The 24,553-nt window shown below is 39.8% G+C and overlaps 1 protein-coding gene across 2 annotated transcripts in view; it reads left to right on the top strand.

The window, feature by feature from the left end:
- The window catches only part of LOC118799182 (protein argonaute-3), a 43,284-nt gene that overhangs the window by 16,280 nt on the left and 2,451 nt on the right, over nucleotides 1–24,553 (top strand). Inside the window, exons 2-18 of one of the 2 annotated variants that reach the window (XM_036558910.1) lie at nucleotides 1,446–1,617; nucleotides 2,308–2,428; nucleotides 2,957–3,165; nucleotides 8,399–8,535; nucleotides 10,597–10,731; nucleotides 11,525–11,612; nucleotides 12,419–12,566; nucleotides 13,251–13,370; nucleotides 14,173–14,295; nucleotides 16,452–16,585; nucleotides 18,435–18,619; nucleotides 19,128–19,287; nucleotides 19,402–19,492; nucleotides 20,041–20,235; nucleotides 20,328–20,462; nucleotides 22,118–22,219; nucleotides 23,714–23,913. In XM_036558910.1, coding sequence (XP_036414803.1) covers nucleotides 1,446–1,617; nucleotides 2,308–2,428; nucleotides 2,957–3,165; nucleotides 8,399–8,535; nucleotides 10,597–10,731; nucleotides 11,525–11,612; nucleotides 12,419–12,566; nucleotides 13,251–13,370; nucleotides 14,173–14,295; nucleotides 16,452–16,585; nucleotides 18,435–18,619; nucleotides 19,128–19,287; nucleotides 19,402–19,492; nucleotides 20,041–20,235; nucleotides 20,328–20,462; nucleotides 22,118–22,219; nucleotides 23,714–23,913 — 2,455 coding nt within the window. Of the gene's footprint in view, nucleotides 1–1,445; nucleotides 1,618–2,307; nucleotides 2,429–2,956; nucleotides 3,166–8,398; nucleotides 8,536–10,596; nucleotides 10,732–11,524; nucleotides 11,613–12,418; nucleotides 12,567–13,250; nucleotides 13,371–14,172; nucleotides 14,317–16,451; nucleotides 16,586–18,434; nucleotides 18,620–19,127; nucleotides 19,288–19,401; nucleotides 19,493–20,040; nucleotides 20,236–20,327; nucleotides 20,463–22,117; nucleotides 22,220–23,713; nucleotides 23,914–24,553 lie in introns of both variants that reach the window. The other variant, XM_036558909.1, reaches the window with a different exon arrangement.

Raw genomic sequence — 24,553 nt, 5'->3', positions numbered from 1 at the left:
GCTGTAACTGTCTTCTTTCCAGTCAAATAGATGGGTAATGTAATTTTAAACCTTTATAATAAAAGAAACTGAACTCTCAATTTTTTTTTGCTACTGAAAGTTGACCCATTTTTCCACAAATCTGGGCTATAAACTGGATCCCAGATGGTGTCTCTTCAGTGATATGGTCTGTAAAAATTTTTTATAAAAAAAAATACAAAGAGCATCTAAGATTTTTGGCTCTCAGCAAAAAATTGTAAGCATATAGCAATATGTTCATGATCATAAAACACATTTTCTGTTAATTTGAGGGGAGCTTTTACAACACAAAATAAATAAATGCACGGAATGGAGATTTGTGACCTATGTGTGAAACATCCAGTTTGCATGGGCGGCGTATTGTGACGCATTGTTGTTCTGGTATGCATGTTGCTGCCGCTCAGTGTTCCTCCTGTAGCATAAGTGTTTCGAGGTGGTTACTGTTTTGCTGAGCTCGGCTCTCTCTGCGTGGCATCGTGTTCTTTCCCCTTCGTTCGCAGTGAGTTTTTTCCACTTGCCTGGAGAGTTCAGAGCTCGTTTGATGGAGTAAAAAAACTGCCGTTCTGTGGGTGGTTCAGTGTCAGGAGACCATTACCAGCTGTCACTCTCTCATAACTGTGGAGTACTTACTGTATTCATTTATGGAACTGAACCTGGCAGTACTGAGTAATGATCGCAGTTAGTGCTGAATATTGAAATATAATGCTTTTATGGTTTTAACTGAATAACTTAAGTACTACAGTGTATTGAAAAATCCATTCCTTTGAATACCAGGTTTCACTACCCATTGTAGTCAGTCTTGTCAGCTTCAGTGAGCCAATAAGCATGTGTACAAAACCTTGACTGCTGATTGGCTGTCTAAATTAGTGCTTTATGATTAGTCTGTAATCCGTTATGGTCAGTAATTATGCCAACTTTCAGCATCTCTCACTTACTTTTGGTTTAAGCCACACTTTTCTTGAAAAGAAGATCATAAAAGAAATGTCACTCTAGAATCTCTATCAAGGTCAAGATATTGGGATTTTTATCAAAAACCTTTGAACAATACCCATCCTTTGTCGCAGAATCAGTTTTACTGTTGTAATCACTGAGCAGTTGCATAAAATTTCCTGCTTCTTGTTCCTCTGAAATGTGTCCATGTTTTCTGTGTTAACCTACTGAAGAAATACCCCTTTCGCAAAGTTTCGTAGGGTACTAATGGATATCAGAAGTTCCTCCCTCTGTTGATGTTATGTATCCATGACCGAACATGCAATACTAGCATGTCAGATAGATCCTGTAATAATTCTCCCCAATTAAATAGGTAGTGGTCTCTTCTACTACAGTGTTGCCTGTGTTGCAATTAACTTTAACCCAAATCTTAACTTCAACCATAAACTTTTTCCCCCTCTCATCTCTTTTCTTCCTCTTCCTCTCTTGCTCTGTAGGAGCCGTTGGGGCCCAGTCCCTGTTCTCCATGCCCCGGAGGCCCGGCTATGGCACCATGGGGAAGCCCATCAAGCTGCTGGCCAACTGCTTCCAGGTGGAGATCCCCAAGATGGACGTCTACCTCTATGAGGTTGACATTAAGCCTGAAAAGTGCCCACGCAGAGTCAATAGGTATGTCATGTGTTTGTGGGAAATGTTTGAAGGCAGCTGGATTGAGGTCTTTGATCCATATGACACCCTAGCTCAAGTCTTGTGCTTGTTTTTCTAAAGTTCAGATAAACAGCTTAAGTGTAAAGAAATACTCTACCAAGTCTGCCATATCTGTAGTGTACAGTTGACCAGTGAGAATACTTTTGACTTGTTTTTAATTTATTTAGAAAATAACTGAAAACCCAGATAGAGATTAGGCTGGGAAAACTAAGCTGCCTTATTAACCTTATTCTCCCTTATTGGGCAGAAAACTCATTAGGGCAGTTTTCAATAGAGATGCGCGATAACTGTTAAAAATGATTTATTGGCATCAGAAAGATAGAAATACCGGACATATCAGACTGGTATTTGAAAACTTGTATCTGTTGTGTTCTGAAAGAACAGAATATTTGGACAATTCTGGACTACGACACTACAGTGTCTGTATTTTATTCATTTCACTGCATGTGAACAATGCTCTACAAATAAATTTTAATTTAATTCTAATACTGGTTGGTCACTGTCCCAGTTTGTACATTTTCTAAATGCATGTTTTTCAGAATGAAATACATCATGAATGAGAAAGATCAGCATTGGCTCTGAATTCTCATATCGGTGCATCCCTAGTTTTAATCTGCTTTAATGTGACTCTCTGACATGGTGGGTGTGTAGGGAGGTGGTGGACTCCATGGTGCAGCACTTTAAGGTGACCATCTTCGGGGATCGCAGGCCAGTCTATGATGGGAAGAAAAGCCTTTACACAGCCAACCCACTGCCTGTGGCACCTGCAGGAGTAAGTCTGACCTGGACTTTGGTTCTCTTACACCTCTCACAAAGGCACTTCATATGTAAATACTTGCAGATGTTGTTCCTTTCACGGAAGTTTGTGTGGCTTTGCGTATCAAAATAAACATAATACATTTTTACCTGACCGTTTTCCAACCTATGAAACAAAGTTAAATAGGCTGTTTTTGCTACTGTGCCTTTAAGACTGATTTATGTAAATGAGCTCTGTTCTGATTGACAGTACCTCATTGAGAAAGCAGTCCAAGCTGAAACATTCCTTATAACTTTTGCATATGATGTGAATGCTTGATGTGAGTGTTTTTGCAGCTTAGTTTCCATATATGGACTTGGGAATGGGTAGCGCTCTTAACAATGTTTACATGAACTCTTTCAATAAATGAGGAAAATATGTTTTTGATACAGGTTTGATATTGATGTCATTATACTATGATATAGACAATACTATAAACAATTATAATAATGTTCACTAACGCATGTGGTAATTTTTACTTATTTATTTATGTTTTCCTTGCAGGTGGACCTGGACGTCACGCTACCAGGAGAGGGAGGAAAAGACCGACCGTTTAAGGTCACCATCAAGTTTGTGTCTCTGGTCAGCTGGCACCTGCTGCATGAAGTGCTGACTGGACGTGGAATGCCTGAACCACTGGAGCTGGACAAGCCCATCAGCACCAACCCAGTACACGCTGTAGACGTGGTGCTAAGACACCTGCCCTCTATGAAGTAAGCGAAAGATCTCCCCTGTTCTTGGTCTTCACTTCTAATTCATGATGTAGTCAGTCTCACTCACTCAAAGCTCAGAACAGGCAAACACTTGTGCAAGAGCTGTGAAGTAGATGGAGAAAATGCAGTTGCTCATCAGGCTTTACTTGATAAACCTGCTGTTTCCTCTGGGAATGCAAGCTATGTTAAGTAGCATATTTAAAATACTGAAAGCATATTTTTGGCTTTTTTTAGCTGATTATCCTTCAGCCATCTCGACTATTATTGTTATGATGTTGGCTCTAGCAATACTAAATTCACTGAATTTATTAATATGTGCTGTGAGCATTCTGACCATCACATTTGTGTCATTTTTCAAGTATACTTTTTTGGAATATTGCTATGTTTTTATCACAAAAAAGAAACACATTGAACATGATTTTATACTGATATCAGTAAACTTAATTTGAAAATGTGTATAACCTATGATATTTTGCATACTGCATATACTTTTTTCAGATGGCAATAATGCAGTAATTTTAGAATTCACTCTGTTCGATTGGACTTTCACAAACAACATGAACTCTACCAATCACTGTTATCTCTGGCTTTGAAATAAGGACAGCCATAATGACAACACCCACTCTGTGATGAACATCATTAGGATTAGTTCATCCTCTGCTTTGTAACATCTGTTCTAGGATCTCCAAAAGCAGCTCAAACTGGGCTCCAGACATCTGAGCTCTATGTGAAAGCACTCAAAGTTTCAGGTTCTAAACAGAGGGGTGAAACTCTTCATGCTGTTTTAGCTTTTTCAAAATGGAAAACAGCCAGCCTAGTGTCATCCTTTGCCTTTTTTCTGCATATTTTTGAAGACATTAAAGACTTCTTACATTCTGACACGAGCAACATGGCAACATTGCTCTCTCTCTCTCTCACTATTTGTTCCTCTTGGCATCTAGTTCCATGCTGTTTGTGATCATGTTTGTACATCTGTAACGTTCTCGTACCCATTAAGAGCGATAGTGGATGGCCTTGAAGCCCTGAATGCAGTACTCACCCAACTGCCTTATCAGAGCCAACACAGAAGCTTTTACAGAAGTCTAGTCTTGCTGTTTCAACTCTTTCAGCAGTGCCTTCACTGAAACAGCCTGAGAACTAAAGCAAAGTGGGCTAGGATAACACATTTATATCAAGAATATAGGTGAGGAAAAGATCTGGATTTTACACAGAGGCTTAAGCAAAGTTTAAAAATGGCTCTGTTTTAATTCCAGTGTGAAAGTAATAGAGTGCTAGACTCCCCGCTAAATGTCTGACCAATCAGTGAACGTCCGTGTGCCCTTGTTATCTTGGCAGTCCTAAGTTGTATTAAAGCAGAGACATTTAACATACGTGAATCACAATCATAGCAATGATAATAAATCTTATTTGGTCTCTCAGTCTTTATGACTGAATGGTTTGTCAATTCGATTTTGCTCATGCTTGGGCGAAATATAGCATGGCAAACTAAAGTATGGTTCTCTTGGAAGTGGCCAGAGTTCTAGTGTGGGTGGAGTGTTCACGTGTGTCATAACAAAATGAACTAAAGAAAACGTTGAACTGGTTTGCACCAAACAAGGAAACGGTAACATTGTCTTAAATTGCATGTTTTCCATAAATCAGTAGTCATTATTCGGCGTTATGCATGATTATGCATATTTTAAAGTTTAAAAAACAGGCCTCATTGGCAAAACAATTTGTATGCATCTTTGCAGTGTTGATTTGTTTAATTATGTCTTTATCAAGTCTTCCTTGTTTTTTCTCTTTCTCTTTAAATGTTTTAATACTAGTGTATTGTAATAGATGCACAGCAGGGACAGTCGCCCGAGTATATTTCACCATATTTCGACATGTAATTGATTAATCCGTTATTGTACAACAAACAGCGAGCCTTACTTCCAAGTCAGCTATAACAAGAATGTAGTTCGGAGTTCATAGAGCAGAGATAGCGAGCAGAGCAGAAGCCTTACGGATTCAACAAGGAGAGGGGAGAGAATTATCAGACAAAGCGAAGTGGAGTATTCTCCTTCCCTGATAATTTAATCAACGTTTATTAACCGTGACTTTGATCGCTAGCGATTTCGAACTGCATGTAAAAAGCTGAAAAATGGCAGAAAATTAGCTTGTTAGCTACAGTCGTGTAATGTTACCTATCAAAGTTGTCCTCTTTAATGTTTTTTTAATCAGTTCGAAAGAATATCTAATGCAGAAATAAAGCAAATGCAGAATAAATGCAGAAACACTAATCTCAACCACTGTTATGTCAGATAATTTCTTGTCAAATTACAGTTGCAGCCGACAGTGAGATTTTAAGCAGTGCTGTAAACTTCAGGAATCAGTGAAGCAAGCAGTCATGAGAACTGGAACGGAACAGTGAGGCGACAGGACCCAGTACAGTAGAACTGAAAGTGCTGGGGGTGAGTTCAGTACAGTTTGAGGTGATGCAGTTGACCCACCAAACATCCTCCACAGTAGTTTAAAAAGAAATAAAATTGGATCCGTACCTGTACTAGCCGATACTCAAGGTTTTGGTAACTGTATCGTAACAGAAAAAGTGGTTTCAATCCATCTCTATTGGTAACAGAGGGGGAACAAAGAACCAGTAGTGCCACATTTTACTTTCAAAAACTGAATACAGTGATTTTTTATTCAATGTTTGACATACTACATTGCACTAAATTAAGCAGGACTAATTATGCTCTTTCTCTGTAATGGATATAAAGGCAGTTGGTTGGTGTTCTTTAAGTGCTGCTGATATCCACAAAATGCTTAGAAAAGTGACACGTGATATGACTTCATGTAATTACGCAGTGCCAGTTTCTCCGCCTTTGAAGGTGTATTATTGCATTTACACCACAGTTTCATTATTGATATTTGTTTTGGGATATTGAGACAATGATGACACTAAAACTGATTAGCAAGGAAGTTTATATACACTCCTTGAAGAAAAATAGATAATAGAAAAATATTGGCACTTACACAATGCTTCTAAGCTGATCACATTGCGAGGTGGGGACTAACTGCTATCATTTATCACGATAATGATAAATGTTGTCTGATTGCCTAACTGAGTGTAGACTTTCACTGACTAGCTTAATGATGTGTGTGTCAGTTCTTGAGCAGACTGTGAACAGTGTAAACAAACTGATACAGATGGTTTGCACCACATGGGTGAGGAACAGTGGAAGCCTGTCTGAGAGACTGAACAAGTTGTCTTCCTGTACTATAGTTTTGTAGTGCTGAAAAATTGACCTGGTGTTTTCTCAGTAAAGGACAGCTTTACAAGTGATTTTCGCTTTTGTTGGCTTATTGCACATCATTGGTTTATAGCTCACCTGTGACCATTTTAGTGATTGCAGTTGAATTGTTCCCATTCCTGTTTGTTTCTTGATCTGGTTGAAACATCTGACAGGGCAGAGGTCAAAGAGAGAGAGGACTGTCAGGACCATTAATAGTCAGTTTGTAACCTTTAACCACAGGACCCATGAAACAGCAATCAACAAAAAGTCAGTGGCTCACAGCTTTTAAACTTTGTCATGTGACAAAATACAGAGGCTAACAAACACATTTGCAGGTTAAAGCTTAAGGCTAATCTCAGCAACATGGTGTTTAAAAAGAGTCGGTTGCCAACCTTAGAAGCGGCAGTGCCGTAAGCTATATTTAGGGTGATTTAATCTCCGTTGTATACCTTTTATTGACGGCTCTGGCACTGTCAAGTCAGCTCCAGAAAACCCAGAGTGCATCACTAAGTAGGGCTACCGAAACATATTGTGCTCTTATGGCCTCATGCGTGTAGTTCAAAACAGTCCCTCCTTTTCAAATATGAATTATTTATCAGAAGACCTTCTGTCTGATAGCATTGGTTGAACATTTATGTATTTGTCAATAAATGGTCAATTGGGTAATTATTAGCACTCCTAATGTAAACTATTATCGTGATACTGTGGTATAATTAGAAAGTACTGTGGTGGTGAAGCTTGTCCATTGGCCAGCACTGCTGTCTGTACCACAGGTCTTCAAATCTGACCCTTGATTCCAGTTTCCTGTCTTAGGATTTTCCAGTGATTTTGGTAATTAAACTGTTGATGTAATCGAATGGCCATTTAGTGTCATACCTACCAGTGTTTACAAAATCCGAGAGTGGAAATTGGATTTGAGGCCCATATTTGAAGACCTCTGTTCTGTTTGTTACAGTGCAAGTCTGTAATATCTCAGTATATTTCATTATGGCTATATTTAATACAATATAAGTTAAAATATCACCTATGTAATAAAATGAAACAGGCAACAGCGAGAGATGAATGGTAAGAAAACGAAGCAGGAGAACAGTAGACGAGTGTCGGACAGAAACCTATGGAGTTTGGATGTTGTGCCTTTTGATTGAATTTATAATGGACTTGATGATCTGGTATGTCTGAGCGAAGTAAAGTACTAGTTAGTGTTTTGGTTGCTTTTACATTGCTATTTGTAGAATAGTAGAGAAGTATTTGGGCAGTAGCTATTTCAAACAGGAGAGGCCACTCGCTCTGTTCTTGCCTCGTTTCTGGGAAAGGGGAATGTGTGGCACTGTGTTTGACCTCAGTTCAAAGCAGCAGCATCTGAGGAAATCGGAGCAACCAACAAGCCACTTGAGAAGGGGAGGGGGGAACAAAAAATCATATTTTGGTGCAGGCTGCTATAACTGCACAAGAGAGGGAGAACAGAATGGCATAGAAGTACTGAGCAAAGCGGAGAAACTTTTGCATTTAGACAGAGTCAGAGGCCATATAAATTCGTGAGTCAATTAAAATGTTCTGACAGATGGATGATGTTGGGAGTAGTTTATGATAGTTGGTGAAAACAAGACAGTTTGGTGCAAGTGGCATATGTATTAGCGGAGTTTAACTGTATCAGTGCAACATGCTTGATGGATCTAACAGTCGTAATTCAGCTGCATTGGTTTTGGAATGCTATCAGTTCTCAATGCTATCAGTCAATTTTCAAATGTAAACAGCTTTTTTAAATTTCTGTATTCCTCTACTATGTAAGTTCCTTTTTTTTCCCACATTCTTAAAAATAATTCTGACTCATATCAGAATAAAGTATTGTGAATTGGCAAATTTTTTAGATTTAATAAGGCAGTGAATCGAGCCAGAATGTAATCGAAGCATAATGCACTTGCATGTACTCTCATTCTTTTCCCATCTCCTTCATTGTCACTGTTTCCCTCCTTCAGGTACACTCCGGTGGGTCGGTCGTTCTTTTCGGCTCCAGAGGGTTACGACCATCCTCTGGGAGGAGGGAGGGAGGTATGGTTTGGCTTCCATCAGTCTGTACGGCCTGCCATGTGGAAGATGATGCTCAACATAGATGGTAAGGGAGTTTTCTTACACACAAATATGTATCACAATATTTTCTTTTCCCCCCAAGATAGAAGGTTTGAAGTTGGAACAGACACAGTGCACCACTAGTGCCATGATGTGATTCATCAGGATAACAATATTGTCATATTGCCCACCAGATAAGTCAGGGCTTAACACCAGACAAGAGCACAGAGTGTGGGAACTGCTTGGAGAGTTGCCATGGACACAAGGGGCAGCCCTCTGGCTGAATGGTTGGAGATGACGTACATTTGTGATCTGGTTGGGGCGGTGCTTTGTCTGTCTCGCTCCGTGTCTTCTGTCTCTGTCTTTGTCTGGCTGGGGTGGTCTTTTTTCAAATTTCCCCCGCACTTTCATTACAGTGCAAGACAATTTTCAATTGGCTGAACCCCCACCACCCCTCACCCTCATTGCCAAGCAGCGGGAAAAGTCCAGCCGTCTGAAAGCAACTCCCTTTTACACCCTCATTGTGTCTCTCATAATGGAGTGAATAAGACCAGAAAGGGCGCGAAAGCAACTGTGGCTTCGCTTTGAGCTCACGTCACTACTTGGTCGTTGTTTAAATAAAAGCTTAATTAAGCACAAAGCCTAGTAGATGACGACAAATTATTTAAACAGATCCACGATCATCCCTCCTTAGCTTATGATTTCTCAGCACCATCATCCAATCACGATACTTGAAGGCAGTGGTCTGACATCTAATCAGCTACTTGTTACTATGCAGTATGCACTTACTATACACTGGATGTTGTTAACAGGGTTTTTTTTTTCATGATCAGTTGTTCAGTGTTCTAGAAGTACTGACGATGCCCATGATGTTCTCAGATAAGCATATAGTGATGTAATTTATCACAGTAACACCTGACCATATTGTCTGCCCCTACTCATGCCCTGTGTTAGAAAATGGTCTTTTATAAACTCAGAGCCTTCAGTTGCTCCTCTTCTCCTGGTGAGAGTTTTGAAACCAAGTGAGATTCATTTGACTGAAACAGTCCTGGAAAAGCTGCAACACTGTGTAGTTTGGTTTTCATCGTCCCGTGCGCTGCATATTTTTACTTTCCCTGCTTTAACACCTGATTCAACTCATCAGGTAATTATCAGGCTCTCCTGGAATGACTCACAGTGCAGGGGAAAAAAAAAAAAACACAAAAATGTGCAGAACATGGTGGTACTGCGTTTGAGAACCACTGCTCAAACATGCCTCAACATTTAGTAAGCTTCATAATGATTAAGCCCTGCATAACTTTAAATAAGTGTTTAACACACTATAGGAGCTAGTTTTACCAGAGGATGTTTTGTAATGTAGTTTTGTGATTAGTCTGGTTTACTTCACAATTTTTACTGTCAGACTGTAAAACTACCCATGATGCCGACTGATACAGGATTTAAATCACTCCAGTTATTGCTGTCAGACTACTTAAAATTACACATATTGTAGAATCCTACTGGACATACATACACAACTATCTATATAACACTACATACACTACAAACACTACATTTTGATGGACGATTACAGGAACACAAGAATTTTGTCTTGTAAATTACAAGATATGAATCGTACTTATTATGAAATAACAGGGTGAAGGAGGTAAATTTTGATTTCAGGTTAACTTTAAGACAGGTAATCACTAAACTATGCAGCACTGTGGCTCTTTAGTAACTACTCTGGTGGATCTTGTTGTACAGACAGCATCTATATTTACAAATGTGTTGAAAGTATTAGGGCTCATCTGTTTGCCAGCCGCATGCTTCAAAACTGCACGACGGTCTGACTGTTCTCATCAGTTCTAGACTTTTTTTTCCACGAGAAAGAAATTTCAAGATTGGTATTGCTAGCTACTTCTGTTTCTCCTCTATTTCAGGTCTTATAAAGATCTGAGACATGCCAGTTCCAATGTCATACCCTAAAACAGCTGTTAGTGTAATTAGTTCAGTGACTAATAATACAAATTATACCTTCGGTGGCTGATGGAGATGTTAATGAGGATTGACTTGTATTAATGATTGTTTTGAGACGTTTCTGTTTTTTCTTCTCTGCCCCAAAACCCAGTGTCAGCCACAGCCTTCTACAAAGCACAGCCAGTCATTCAGTTCATGTGTGAAGTTCTGGACATCCACAACATCGACGAGCAACCTCGCCCCCTCACAGATTCGCATCGGGTCAAGTTCACCAAAGAAATCAAAGGTGAGCTTTAGAGAGGTGGTCACAGGTAGGTGGTATTAAAACAACTGCAATAAAATAGCCAACAGTGAGAACAAAACTCAATTTGCACATCCTTTCCCGAGTCTCTTCCCAAACTGTGTGTCATTTCCTTCTCAAATCTGCCATTTATAGTAGGATACCCATGTAGTTGTGTGACTCATAACCAAACCCCATGCGAAAATACGATTAATCTAGCGTAATGAGCATGAAACTTGGACCTTGGAGAAAGTAAGTGGGAGAAGGTAACATGACCTGATGAATCATCTTTATTCTTTTTAGAAGGGCTCACTCTATGATACGAGGACAGCAATTTATTATTGTTTATAAGGTACTGGTTGTAGTTAAGGCTATGACTCAAGAAGTCATGGTATTAGTTCCAGATGATGCTCTCAAGTGCCTTCAACAAAGTGCTTATGTCACAAATAAGTTGTGAGGGGAAAAAGATGAGTAAACATTAAGCATGCTAAATCTGTTTGGGTATCTACTTTTTTTCTTTTTTCTTTTAAAATAGAAAAGTGTGCATTAAAACCCTGTAACTCCATTTTTTCAGTTTTAATTGAAAATGCCAGCTGTCCTTTACGTTCTGTGAACATTTCAGCAGAATTCGTCAGACCAGAATTGCACAAAATATTGTTCAATAACATAAATGAAAGTTGAGAACATTTTTATTCTTCTAAAAAAAATTCAGATGTCCAAGATTTAGTTACAACAGTGAGACTGAACTGTATTTATGTTACCTTGCCAACCTGTCTGTGCATGTATGTCTGTGTTTTAGGTCTTAAGGTGGAGGTGACGCACTGTGGAACCATGCGGAGGAAGTACAGAGTCTGTAATGTGACCCGCCGGCCTGCCAGCCACCAAACGTGAGTCAGGGAGTCTGTGGGCGGTGGAGGGGGCTCCATGAAGGGTCAGAACCTGAAGAAACTTAACACGGCTTTTCAATTTTTCTTTTTTTGCTGTTTACTTCATGTCCCTGGTCATAATAAAAATGATTCATCACATATGTTAAAAGAGAGAATTCTTGTTTTTCCATGATCTTGCATGAAAATATTATCATTTTGGCCCCACCTCTGAAGCGTCTTCTTAGTTTTTAATGAATCACTATGCATCGGTGGGTGGGGAAAAGTAATATTAACTGCTACTGATGTGTCACCCCCCCAACCCACACCACCACTACCACCAGTGAGTCAGCTAGCTCAGAGATCCTCTCTGACATGGATTTTCATTCAAAAATTATTAGTTATGATTTACATTTGAAGTTCCCAAGAATGTTTGATTGCAGTATGTGCTGTGGGCTGTACGATATGGACAAAACACTAGTGTTGCAATTACATATCTACATATGGTAAATGTGATGCACCTTAAAATGTGGTACTGAGACATGGTTAAAGATCGGCCTGCGTTATGGTGACCATGGAGTCCTGCAGAAGTAAATTATTTTGAATATTTTGATTAATCAGAACACTCATAGAACCATCTGGAACTGATTAAATTGCTCTTTTGCATATTGCAACTTACTGTGGTATCAGTGTTATAAAGGCCGATACTGTGATTCAAGTTCACCAAACAACATACTGTGCAGCTCTGCTGCATTTCATATCATTTTCTGCTCGCTGGTGCCCACCTGTGGATGTAGCTGTACTTTAACTGGTCCTCTGATGGTTTGCAGGTTCCCCTTGCAGTTGGAGAATGGGCAGACAGTGGAGCGGACCGTAGCTCAGTATTTTAGAGAGAAGTACAACCTGCAGCTCAAATACCCTCACCTGCCCTGCCTGCAGGTGGGCCAGGAGCAGAAACACACCTACCTGCCTCTAGAGGTGAGACATCATTGTTAAAGGACTGTTTCTTCTAAAATGGCAACTGCTTATAAAAGCTAATCCCTACTTAAAACATAATAACCGAATAATAAATTCTAAATAGAGATGCAATGATAATGAAATTTTTATGGCGATTTCAAACTCTTTACAGCCAAATCCCTTTTTTTTAAACATTTGAAGCTTACACTGAGTGGAGCACATTTTCTGAACTTGTTAGCCAAACTTTCAAAATAAAAAAAAAAAAATTTGCTTTTAAACGAGCCAAACTGTTTCAAATAAAAAGATAAATGTTTAATGCTGAAAATGTTTAAATTTTAAATAACAAGAATCAAATAATGTGCTACATCAAAAGTAAGAGACAACTGGTTATTGAGTACAGTGATTCATGCATAATGATGCTACAAAATGGTACAAGTGTAGCAGCAGCATTCAAACACAGAGCGAGCGCGTTTACCTGGCCCATGTTATTTCCATCATAAAACTGCAACACGGATTGTCCGACTGCTGTGATTTCATGTTTGGGCAAAAACCTGCCAATTCCGATCTTGGCTGAATGTGCACTCCTAGATGTGAAGTATAGTAAGTGAAGTATCTCTCCAGCACCTGGCTGAATGAGCTCACTTAATTCAGCTTTTCTGATTGTTGCTTATTTTTGTTTTTTAATTCCCCTCCAATTTTTTGCAGGTGTGTAATATAGTGGCTGGACAGAGGTGCATCAAGAAACTGACCGATAATCAGACATCCACCATGATCAAAGCCACAGCGCGTTCAGCACCGGACAGACAAGAAGAAATCAGTAGACTGGTGAGCGCCCACTGCTGTTTAGAAACTGTGTTACACCCTGCTACTAATAGTAAAAAAAATGACCTACTATTTGTACTTTATTACATATACAAATGTGATTGACCACAGGATTCTCTTTTAAGCGTTTGTTTTGGTATCTCACCAGACCACCGGTAAGATACTTTGCTCCTGCGATCAAAGAACTGGGGATGCATTAGTAACCTAAAGTTTCCACAACCAAGCTTATAACTACAGCAATAGAAAATCAGTGGTCTTTCATTGTGAGGTACGTTATTTTGGCCTAAGGTCAGGGTTAATTGAGGTCTGTGGAGAAACCTCGCCTTTCATTACGTGTCTGATTAGTCCTGAAGCTCTCTGTAGAATTTCAAGGGCTGCCAGTGTTAACTTTGAGCAAGACCAGCTGATTGAAACGCAGCTCCATATTAAAATAAGTCATCTGAGACTCAGTAAGGTTGAGCAGTTGTTACTGTTGTTACTCTCTCTTAGTCTGAGAAACTTCCAAACGGAGGCGTGATGAGACGTGGGCGGAATGATTCTGACATTGCCGACGAACAAAATGTACCTTGTTTTGCCTGAGGTTCTAAAAATAACCATTTGTGTATTCAAGCAGAAGCAAAAGTGGTGTTTATTCAACATTTTTTATGAAATGTCTTTCAGTTGATTCAGGAGAAAAAACCTTTTCAAGCATTGTGATCTCACTCCACATGAATTCCATTCAGTGAAATGCAGAGCATGGTTGAACTGGATGAATGTCTCATAATTCACTTTCTCACTCTGTTTTCCCACGACTGGTCTTTCCCAGGTGCGCAGTGCCAACTATGAGGCAGACCCTTTTGTGCAGGAGTTCCAGTTTAAAGTGCGTGACGAGATGGCCCATGTGACGGGCCGCGTGTTGCCGGCACCCATGCTGCAGTACGGGGGCAGGGTGAGCTCAGAGCACTATCTGGTACCCTTCCTTTAAATCACGCACATCTCTCTCCGTCTGTACGTCCGTCTGATTGGCACCTCTGCTGGAGGAACTAACCCACTCCCTAACCTTTGTTGTTGTTTGTTTGTTTGTTTGTTTGTTTGTTTGTTTTGTTTTATTTGGTCTGTGTGTGCCGCAAAATAACTACCTTCCAAACAAACAGGTTTTAAGGTTGCTGTGTTTGATATGGGTTTTGTGGGGTTTTTTTTGCCTTCTCAAATTTGAGTCCTGAGGGGACACAGCACTTGTGTGAACAGGCTTGATTCACCTTATATTCTAATTGCATAAGTGTCTTAAGGCCTGGACATACCAAGCCGACTCACCGTTGGATGCAGTCAGGCTGTCTGTGAGCTTTGGTCACCAACGGTTGCCTGTTGGCGCATTGTATCCCACACCGTTGGCTATAGTCAGTCCACGTCAGTGCTGTTTTGGCTTATTGAGCATGTTGAATCTTTGTCTGCGGTCAGTTTTGAGAGAGCTGAGAATCAGTGCATGATGAGCGAAATGAGCATTTCTCAACACCAGTGCAATTAGCAGTGTTTGATCACTAGGGATGGGCATTTTAACCATATTCAAATGTCTGAATTCTTAAACAGACAGTATTTTAGTACCAGAGAAAGTATTTAATACTGTTTTGAATCAACATGGACACACAAGAGTTGTGAAGGTGCTCTGACAAGACACTAACATAAAATGAAGCATGAGAGACTTCCTTATTTCATAAGCTTCCCCCCACGCACATAATTATGAACCTGCACCAACTGAACATTTTCTCTCACTAGCCAAGTTTACATGCAGCCTGATAATCCTTTATAATTCGACTGATAGCTCATTTGGAACAGAATATGTCTATGTATAGATCTTAATCAAAATGGACTAGTCCGATTGACACCGTTCAGAATACAATTTCTATCCAATTGAACGAGAAGGGTAATCTTATAAATAATCCATTAAACAGAAGAATAATAGTAAACATCTGTATCTGATTACATTCCCAATTGGAAAGTTTAAGTATGTTCTGTGCATTTGCGTTTGCATCATAGCGAAAGTTTATAACGTTCAACATGGTGGGCACAGAAACTAGTCTGCAGAGGAGACTAAGTTTATGGTCTGAGCTTTAAAAGACGGTGGTGAGACGGGCATCCAGCTTGTATGTCTCAGAACACGATGTCTTCCTCTCACCCTTCTTTAATAAGTACACGTAAAGTACGTTTTCCTGAGTCTGACGTCATTTTAAACCAATTAATAACACAAGCTGGAACACAGCTGAAAACTCAGGAACCACACTGCTGCTCATCTCACTCTGACTGGACTCACGCTATGCCCATTGTTATGGTAACGTCTACACTAAGTGTTGCTCTACGCATGCACGTAATTTTGGATTGGATTACTCATAGTGTGCATGTAAACTGAGATTTTCCATCTGATTTTTGAGTAGAGTGAGCATATAAACACATCAGTCTTGATCTATAATGTATTCAGTGGGATTGGCAAAAATCTTTGCATGTAAACACAGCCCCTGTGTCACGTACAAGTGTTCACCTTTGAGTAGCCTTTTTTACCAACCCAGTGCCAAACCGTGATTTACTTTCACAGGTTTGTAAGAGCTTGTAGGACATTCAAACAGTACATTACTTTATATGTTGCAGTTTTACAGACAGCTCCTGCTATAGAGAGTCAGTCCGTTTCACGCAGATGCATTAAGTATGTGCATGTCAGGCAGCACTAGTTCCTTGTTGGTTTGATGTGTCTTTGCACTTTAGAGCAGCCAAAAGACTAAACTCAATGCTGTGGCTTCCCAGGGCAAAATAAATGTTTGTTCTAGATGGTAGAATAAAAATCAGTAAATATTATATGGTTATTAGGTCACTTTCATGTCGGTTTTATCAGAACATGCCATTTTCTTTCCAATGTGGAATGCATGGAGTGGCTGTGACTTCATGTTCAGTAGTTTTTGTAATGTGAAAAAAAGTGTTTTTACATTTGACTAAGCAGTGTTTAAGTTCCTGAAACATTTTCACATTTTTTGTATGTATTTTATGTATGTATGTGCATTGCTGTGTATGTTTTTAAAAACCCGAATGCAGCAGATTAACCCTGTGCTTTTTTTGCAGAACCGTACCGTGGCTACTCCCAGTCACGGTGTGTGGGACATGCGGGGGAAACAGTTCCACACGGGTGTGGAGATCAAAATGTGGGCCATTGCCTGCTTTGCCACGCAAAGACAGTGCCGTGAGGAGATACTCAAGTAAGACATCAACATCGTGTAAATATGGTCTCTAGAATGGACATTCGTCAGTAAGATGGTTAAGTGTTATGGCTGCAGCAGTTAGTCAGCATGGTAGTTTTGGGATTTTTATCCATCATTTACAAGAAAAGCACTTTAATACTCTACACTGTTTAAGTTATCTGCAGTCTTTCTGGCAGATTGGAGTTCTTTACAGAAAGTGTAGGGGACAATGTGGGCTCTGTTGTTTTCCTCTAACATAGAAGAAAGTTGCACAGAATGAACTGGATGGTGGAACTGTGACAGCCAAAGGGAGATGTACTAAAGAAGGGATAAAAGTTACGTTAGTCGACTGACTGTATTGTTGATGGTGAAGAGACAGAAGTGGTGGCCAGTTTTTGCCAACTTGCATCACTTATTAACAGCAAAAACGTGAAATATCACACAGATTGGCACACGGCAGAGCAAGAATGAAGGAGGGTGAAAATAGCTTTAAATGTAATGATGTGTCTGTACGAACAGAAATCAGAATTGACCAGCCAGTGGTCTTCTCTCTGCTTCTTTATGGACAATAAAGCGGGACAATGAAAAACAAGACAGGAAAATATTGCTGCCTTTGAAATTTGGTGCTGGTGACTCTTGTGAGTGCCTTGGTAGAAAAGGAAACAATCAAATAGATCCTTGACCAAAGGAGCTCTCACCTCTCACTCAGACATATCATAGAAGAACCAGTTATTTGAAAAAGACCCTTGTGCTTGGAACAGTTGATTTTAAAAAAAGAAAGAGGATGACCAGCCACAAGATGGATCGATACAAGTCATTAAGAAGCCTGAAGATCCAAACAGAAGACGGGACATTCTGGAGAAGCACTATCCATATGGTCACCTGGGGTCAGAACCATCTTGACAGCACTTTGCTGTAATTGCTAATAATTGCTAGTTACATGCTATTCATCAGCCGTTTCATTGTCACTCCCCACTCTATATGGTGACTGTTGCTCAGGACTATGAACCACTCTTTAAATCTCCATTTTAGTGGAGGGAAGTTTGTTCAACCATTTTATCAATAATCCTTTCAGCAGCACTCAAAGATATCTGATTAATTGGAAGGGCCTGGCGATTGTACTTGTGATTAGGTTGAGTGAGCCACACGCCATGCCTTACAGTCAGTCAAATGCTTAAAATTCTGGCAGTGTAGGGTCAGCATGGATGAAGAAGGAGACCAGCCTTTTAAGGTGCTGGCATTTTAATAGCTTGTTAGCAGGTTATATCTGTAAGCTGTCAACCTCTGTAAACAGGTTATATTAAAGCTCGAGATGGCTGTCAAGTTCGTTCCACTGCTTGTGTAGCTTAGGCTGCCGTGACAGCAGAGAACTCACAGAGGCTCCACAGCGTTGCCGTGGAAATGGAATGTCAGTCGTTTCTAAGGTTCCCGGTGAGAGTACGGCTGTAAACGTCAGCGCCTGTTTTAGCTCCTGACTCTGTTCACGTGCCACTGATTCTGAACCTGCAGTGTGAGAATCCTTTTTTTTTTTTCCTTTTGATGTTTGAATTTTGACTTGTTTGTTTTTAACCTTTGTTGTGGTTTTTATTGTTCATTCATAAATTAAGAATGCTGTAAAAGGTTTATAGACCTGGATAGTTCTTTAGGGACCATTCTTATAAATTAATGCAGTGTGAAGAACCATTCTTACATATCATTTCTAAGTTCTGTACTGGTTAGAGATTTTTCCCAGCCTATAATGGTAAAGGAACCCTCATTTTTAATAATGTTCTTACTATTTTCTTTCTTATTTTAAGTGATTTTAAATAGGTTAGTGCTTTAAATTTCCTTTTGAGGACCAACCTTTGCTCAATGTTGCCTCTTTCAGGGGGTTCACAGACCAGCTGCGTAAGATCTCAAAAGATGCTGGGATGCCCATTCAGGGACAGCCATGTTTCTGTAAGTACGCGCAGGGAGCAGACAGTGTGGAGCCCATGTTCAGACACCTGAAGAACACCTACTCCGGCTTGCAGCTCATCATCGTCATCCTGCCTGGAAAAACGCCTGTCTATGGTATGCACACTCAGTTTTGCATGCTTTTATGTTTTTTTTTGTGTTATGATTTTGTACAAGCAGTTTTGCAAATTAAAGACAAAGTAAAGCAGAGAGGCCCCAAACATTGTTTCAGTGTTTTCAATATTGGCAATTTCATTTACCAAGAAAGTAGTTCCAGCAGCTTAGAGTAAAGCAATCTTTTTTTAATTAGCAAACAGTGCTCATAAGATTGACAAAGATATGGTGTTTTTTTAAAAAAAAATAAATAAATGAAATTACATGCTGGTATTATATATAACAACATAGGTTGAACTTATTTCAGCCAATCACATTGTGTGGTCAAAACAAAATTTTGTATAAAATGCTGTTTAAAAAAAAGTATAATTGGGATACAAAACAATCTTAAAACAATGTCCTAGAACATGTAAGTGAAAGAATACTTCAACATGTGGTGTATCCAGAACACTGCTTTTTGTCTCTCCATGAGCTTATAGTTTACCCTCTCCTTTCTGTGATTATGGTGCAGCGGAGGTGAAGCGTGTAGGAGACACTCTTCTGGGCATGGCCACTCAGTGTGTTCAGGTGAAGAATGTGGTGAAGACGTCTCCACAGACGCTCTCCAACCTCTGCCTCAAAATCAACGTCAAACTCGGCGGCATCAACAACATCCTAGTGCCACATCAACGGTGAGACCCGCTCTACAGGACTCTGTATGACATGTCTGAGCTTAAAAAAAAGGTAAAGAATACATAAACGACAAAATTTCAAGAATTTCCATAACCTGGGAATTTCTCCTCCAGGCCATCAGTATTCCAGCAGCCAGTGATCTTCCTAGGGGCAGACGTTACACACCCGCCTGCTGGAGATGGGAAAAAGCCCTCCATTGCTGCCGTGAGTTTGATTCCCCTGTCTTGATTCCTCTGTAGTTCCCGCTAAGGATGTTAAATTTTGTAAAATTTACACTGCAAAAATCTTAACTATGGACAACAAATCAAATATTTCTTATTATGAGGTTTCTCAATGTTCTTTACTTGTATTAAGTCATTTTATGTAAAGAAATTCAAAGAAGCCATTTTGTGTGGCTAAATTATTCTTCTCCTGGCAGATAATTTGGCTTGTTTTAGGACAAAGTGCAGATCATTTTGCTTATTTTAAGAAATGAAAAAAGTGTTTAGAAAGAAGTAAAATAATCTTGTAATATTTTTACGATCTTGTTATGGGAAATATTAAATATATTAACTAGATGTAAGATGATTTCACAAGATGTAAGAAAAATTTTGAAAAATGCTCTGAGTACACTAATGTGACCTGGATTTAAACACAGTAGCGATTGATGAAAAGCGCTTTTTATTTTTATTTATCTTTATATTTTTATTTCTCTCTCTCTCCCCCTCTTTCTCCCTCTCTCTTCCCCTCTCTCTCTTCCTTCCTCTCTGTAGGTGGTGGGCAGTATGGATGCCCATCCAAGTCGGTACTGTGCCACGGTTCGGGTGCAGAGGCCCCGGCAGGAGGTGATTCAGGATTTGGCCTCCATGGTGCGGGAACTCCTCATCCAGTTCTACAAATCCACTCGCTACAAACCTACCAGAATTATCTACTACAGGGATGGTGTGTCCGAAGGCCAATTCAGACAGGTCAGTAGTGAACAAAGCCAAGGTGGGCTTGAGGGCTTATGTTAAGCATTAGTATTTTGTGTTAAAGGTAAAAGTGTGTTTTACTCTTACAGGTGCTGTATTATGAGCTGTTGGCTATCCGGGAGGCCTGCATCAGTCTGGAGAAAGAGTATCAGCCCGGCATCACCTACATCGTAGTGCAAAAACGCCACCACACTCGCCTCTTCTGTGCCGACCGCAACGAGAGGGTGAGCTTTCTTACAGAAACCACACGCACATGCACCAGCCTCAGGTCTGCCCCTCCGCCTGAAGGCCTACATCTCTGTACAGTGTAGCGTTAATCTGAGACACCTGGCTGTAATATTGAGATGTTTCTGAAGACCAGGTGTGTTAATTTACCACTGGAAATTAACCATGCAGGGTGATAGGTCTCCAGCAGCAGAATTTACTGTTGCTGATACCTTCAGTTTGGAAACAAGATGTAAGTAAAATTAATAACCATGGCCACACAATATGGACAGAAAACTAGTGTTATACTGCCTCATTTTACGATATGCTTTACATTATAATAACTCTTTAATTGATCAATAATGTCACATTGTTAAAGGCTTTGAAGTCCTGGTGAACACAGTTTAAAATATTGAAAATTATTGTATGAAACATCCTGCGACAGTTGAATTTAACTGGGGGGGGGGATGCACCACATTACTCCCACTCCACACCACTCACATACTCTGGTGCAGAGTGGCATGAGGAGAAAGTTGGAGCATTGCTGTTCTCTCTGACACTTTGAAGCCTGACACTTTTTTCCTAATTTTTTGTCTGTCTTTGTTTTTGTTTCTTGTTTTGTGTGTGTCTTTTTAATTCTCAAGATACACAATCAAAATATACATAAAATGAACATACATAATATGTTGTATAGCAAAATATGGAGCAGACATTGATTAGGTTGTCTCTGTTTGTGTGAGCGGTGACCAGGATGGGGAAAACCGGGAGCAGAGTGATTACAGAATGCTTTAAATGGGAAATGTATAATGAACAAAAATATAAACTCAACACTTTTTACTGAAAAGATTTCACCGAAACCCCACAAAAAACAGGGTGGGTTGTGAAACAGAATTCCTACACTAAGTTTTGGTGTAACCACATTTGCCTGTAGCAGCATGACACCTTTCTAGGGGAGAAAATGGGTCAAATTGTTGGAAAATGGGAGCAAAACCAAAAATGTTGCATTTATATTTTTGTTCTGTATTTTGCCTTTGATCCACTTTGCTCTGATAGGCTTGCATATTGCACCTTCCTGTGACATCAGTATTGCAAAAAAGATTAACAAACGCATGTATTGTGCAGCCCTAGTAATAACAGGAGGCGGATCACAAGGGTGTCCACCTGCTGTGGTTGTTGGGTCTGCAGTCTCAGGCCAAATGTCTCAGTGAATTAAAACCTGTCAGGGCATTGTATACCCGACACTCTCTTCTCCTCGCTAAGCTCCTTTAGCCACAAGCTTAATTATGCTCATTTACACAACAGTGCCTTCTCTGCCCAGCCTGTAATTATTTTACATCAGCCAAGCTGCACTGAGTGAAAGACAGGGACTTCATAAAAGCCACTTAAGAATCATGAGTAGTGACAGCTTTTATTTTGACAGGAATTGCAGAGCAGAGAAATTCAGCTTTTTGTAAGAGGAAAATCTCTAATGTCTGCTGAGGGGGGCTGCACTCTTCTTCTGTACGTGATATTTTAGGCTTAGGGTTATGATCGTTTTTTACTACACTGGGAAACCATGCAAGACTCCATGTGGAAGTCTGACAGATTTTGCTGTGTAACATTACAAATTCTACTGTGTAGCATACAAAATTTTAACGTACATGCTCATAACTTGCAACCCTCTTTTTCTGTGCAGGTGGGCCGCAGCGGTAACATTCCTGCTGGTACGACTGTGGACACAGACATCACGCACCCCTACGAGTTTGACTTTTACCTCTGCAGTCATGCTGGAATACAGGTGTGCAGGCACTAGGAATAGCCACTTTAACAGCTTTTGCTTCTCAAATGCCCATATCAATGATCAGTTATTGAATAGCCCACTCATTACATTGTGGAAAAACAGCCAAAAGTCTGATGGTCTTTACTGCGTACAGTGAATAAAAACACGAGGTGATTTCATACTGACTGTTTGATTGATTTAGTGACTTGTCAGTTAAATCTGTGTTTGAACTATTTCCGTATGTAGCTCTGCTTAGGTGTGTCTGTTTGGCTTAGTGTGAGAGACAATATCAGCTCTTTGTGTTTCAATATTATCTGCAGTCCTATATAGCATTTTCAACTCAAAAAAAAAATAATAAAAAAAAAAGAAGTTATCCTTGTCACTATAGGATATCGTGTTTTCAAACGTTGTATCAAACCTCTAGTGGAGATCTTGGTTGTCTCATTGCTTCTGTATACTCAGCATGAACAGTGATTACAAATCACTTGCCTGTTGTCCTTTGTAGATACTGTAATAGCTCCACACAGTCAACACTTTTGTTGTTGATCTTCTGCTGCTCAAACTGTTTAAATGCATCTGTGCTGACAAAGGGAGCAAACAGTGTTTTGTACACTACTTCTCATTTTCATTTGCATTTGATAATTATTCGTTCAAATTATTTATTAAATGTTAGATTTTGACTTTGTTGTAGACCTATTTCATTTTTATTATTATTATTTAATTCTGTATTACAGATTCTTAATGTAAATACTTGATCAATGCTTAGATCAGTTTGTATAGCTGTATACTCAAATAACCATGTCCATCCTTACCACACACATCCCTGAGCCAGATGTCTGCGCTCTCCTGCCTCCCACTGATGTGGGAGTGCATGTGAGAGGTGTGTGAGGAGATCAGGAAAAGCTGCCTCGTTGTTTACGCAGAGAACACTTTTGTGTGGGAGATCGGTTTTACATCAGGCTCAGCAAAACTAATTTGCCCATGTGTGACCCCTCAGTGCTTGCGCCACCCACGTTGTTTTGTTTGTTAACTATTCCATAGCAGTAGAAAAATTTCCATTCGGAAAATCTTAGCAGCAAAAGCTCTCGTCATAATCGGTCAAGCACTGACGTCCTTATCTGTATTTGTTTGTGAGTTGCTGATAAGGAGGTTGTTTGTTTGTGTTTCTGTTACATCAGTGACCCACACTCAAACATAAATATGCGCTCTGTTTGGAATTGCTTCTTATTACAGTAATGGTGACCTATATAGTGTGTCACAATTTGATTTCCCAATGTTAAATCATTTGGTCGTTCTGTGGTCGTTTCCTTGTCTGTTCACTATAAAACAAAACTCTGTGTGTCACATACAGTATATACACACACATAAAATATGTATAGTTCACTGTTTGTAGTCAATAGAGAATGAGTTGACAAGCAAGCTGTTCCGAACACAGCAGTAACTTTTTCTTCCTGGCTCATTTGACCTCCCCCTACCTTCCTGCTTCAGCTTTCTCCTTTTTTTTTCCTTCAGGGCACGAGTCGCCCTTCCCACTACCACGTGTTGTGGGATGACAACTGTTTCACGGCCGATGAATTTCAGCTGCTCACCTACCAGCTGTGCCACACCTATGTGCGCTGCACGCGATCCGTCTCCATCCCAGCGCCCGCCTACTATGCCCATCTGGTGGCCTTCCGCGCCCGCTACCACCTGGTGGACAAAGAGCATGACAGGTGAGGCTCCTGTTGCCTGGAAACCCCCTCTAGCACCCTCTCATGAGCTTTTGTCAGCTTAGTCTTATGTCGGGAGGTACACTGTAGGTGAACGATGAGGTCCGTGATTTTAATGTAGTGTGTGTGGTTTTCCAGTCTGACGGTATTAATTGTGGAGTGATTTTAAGACAGTATGAATCTGCAATGTGAACTTGAGCAATTTGATAAGCCTTTTTACCTAAAATTAGGTGAACAATAGCATCAGTTATTTTATTGCAGTATGAATTTGCACTGTGTAGTTTTTAGAGTCTGACATTATTAATTGTGGAGTGATTTTAAACTAGTATGAATCTGACAGTAATAATTTGTGGAGTGATTTTAATCCAGTGTGAATCTGACAGTAATTAGTGTGAAGTGATTTTAATCCATTATGAATTTGATAGTAAAAAGTGTGGAGGAATTTTAATCCAGTGTGACTCTGACAGTTATCATTGTGGAGTGGTTTTAATCCAGTGTGAATCTGCAGTGTGTGTGTGTGTGTGTAGTTTTTTTACAGTCTAACAGTAATAATTGTGGAGTGATTTTAATCCAGTATGAATCTGACCGCTATCATTGTGGAGTGATTTTAATCCAGTATGAATTTTGACAGTTGTCATTGTGG

Source organism: Colossoma macropomum, unplaced genomic scaffold, assembly GCF_904425465.1.
Source record: "Colossoma macropomum unplaced genomic scaffold, Colossoma_macropomum, whole genome shotgun sequence".
Taxonomy (NCBI): domain Eukaryota; kingdom Metazoa; phylum Chordata; class Actinopteri; order Characiformes; family Serrasalmidae; genus Colossoma; species Colossoma macropomum.
The sequence above is the reverse complement of the archived record's forward strand: the minus strand, read 5'-3'. Positions and strand labels throughout refer to the sequence as shown.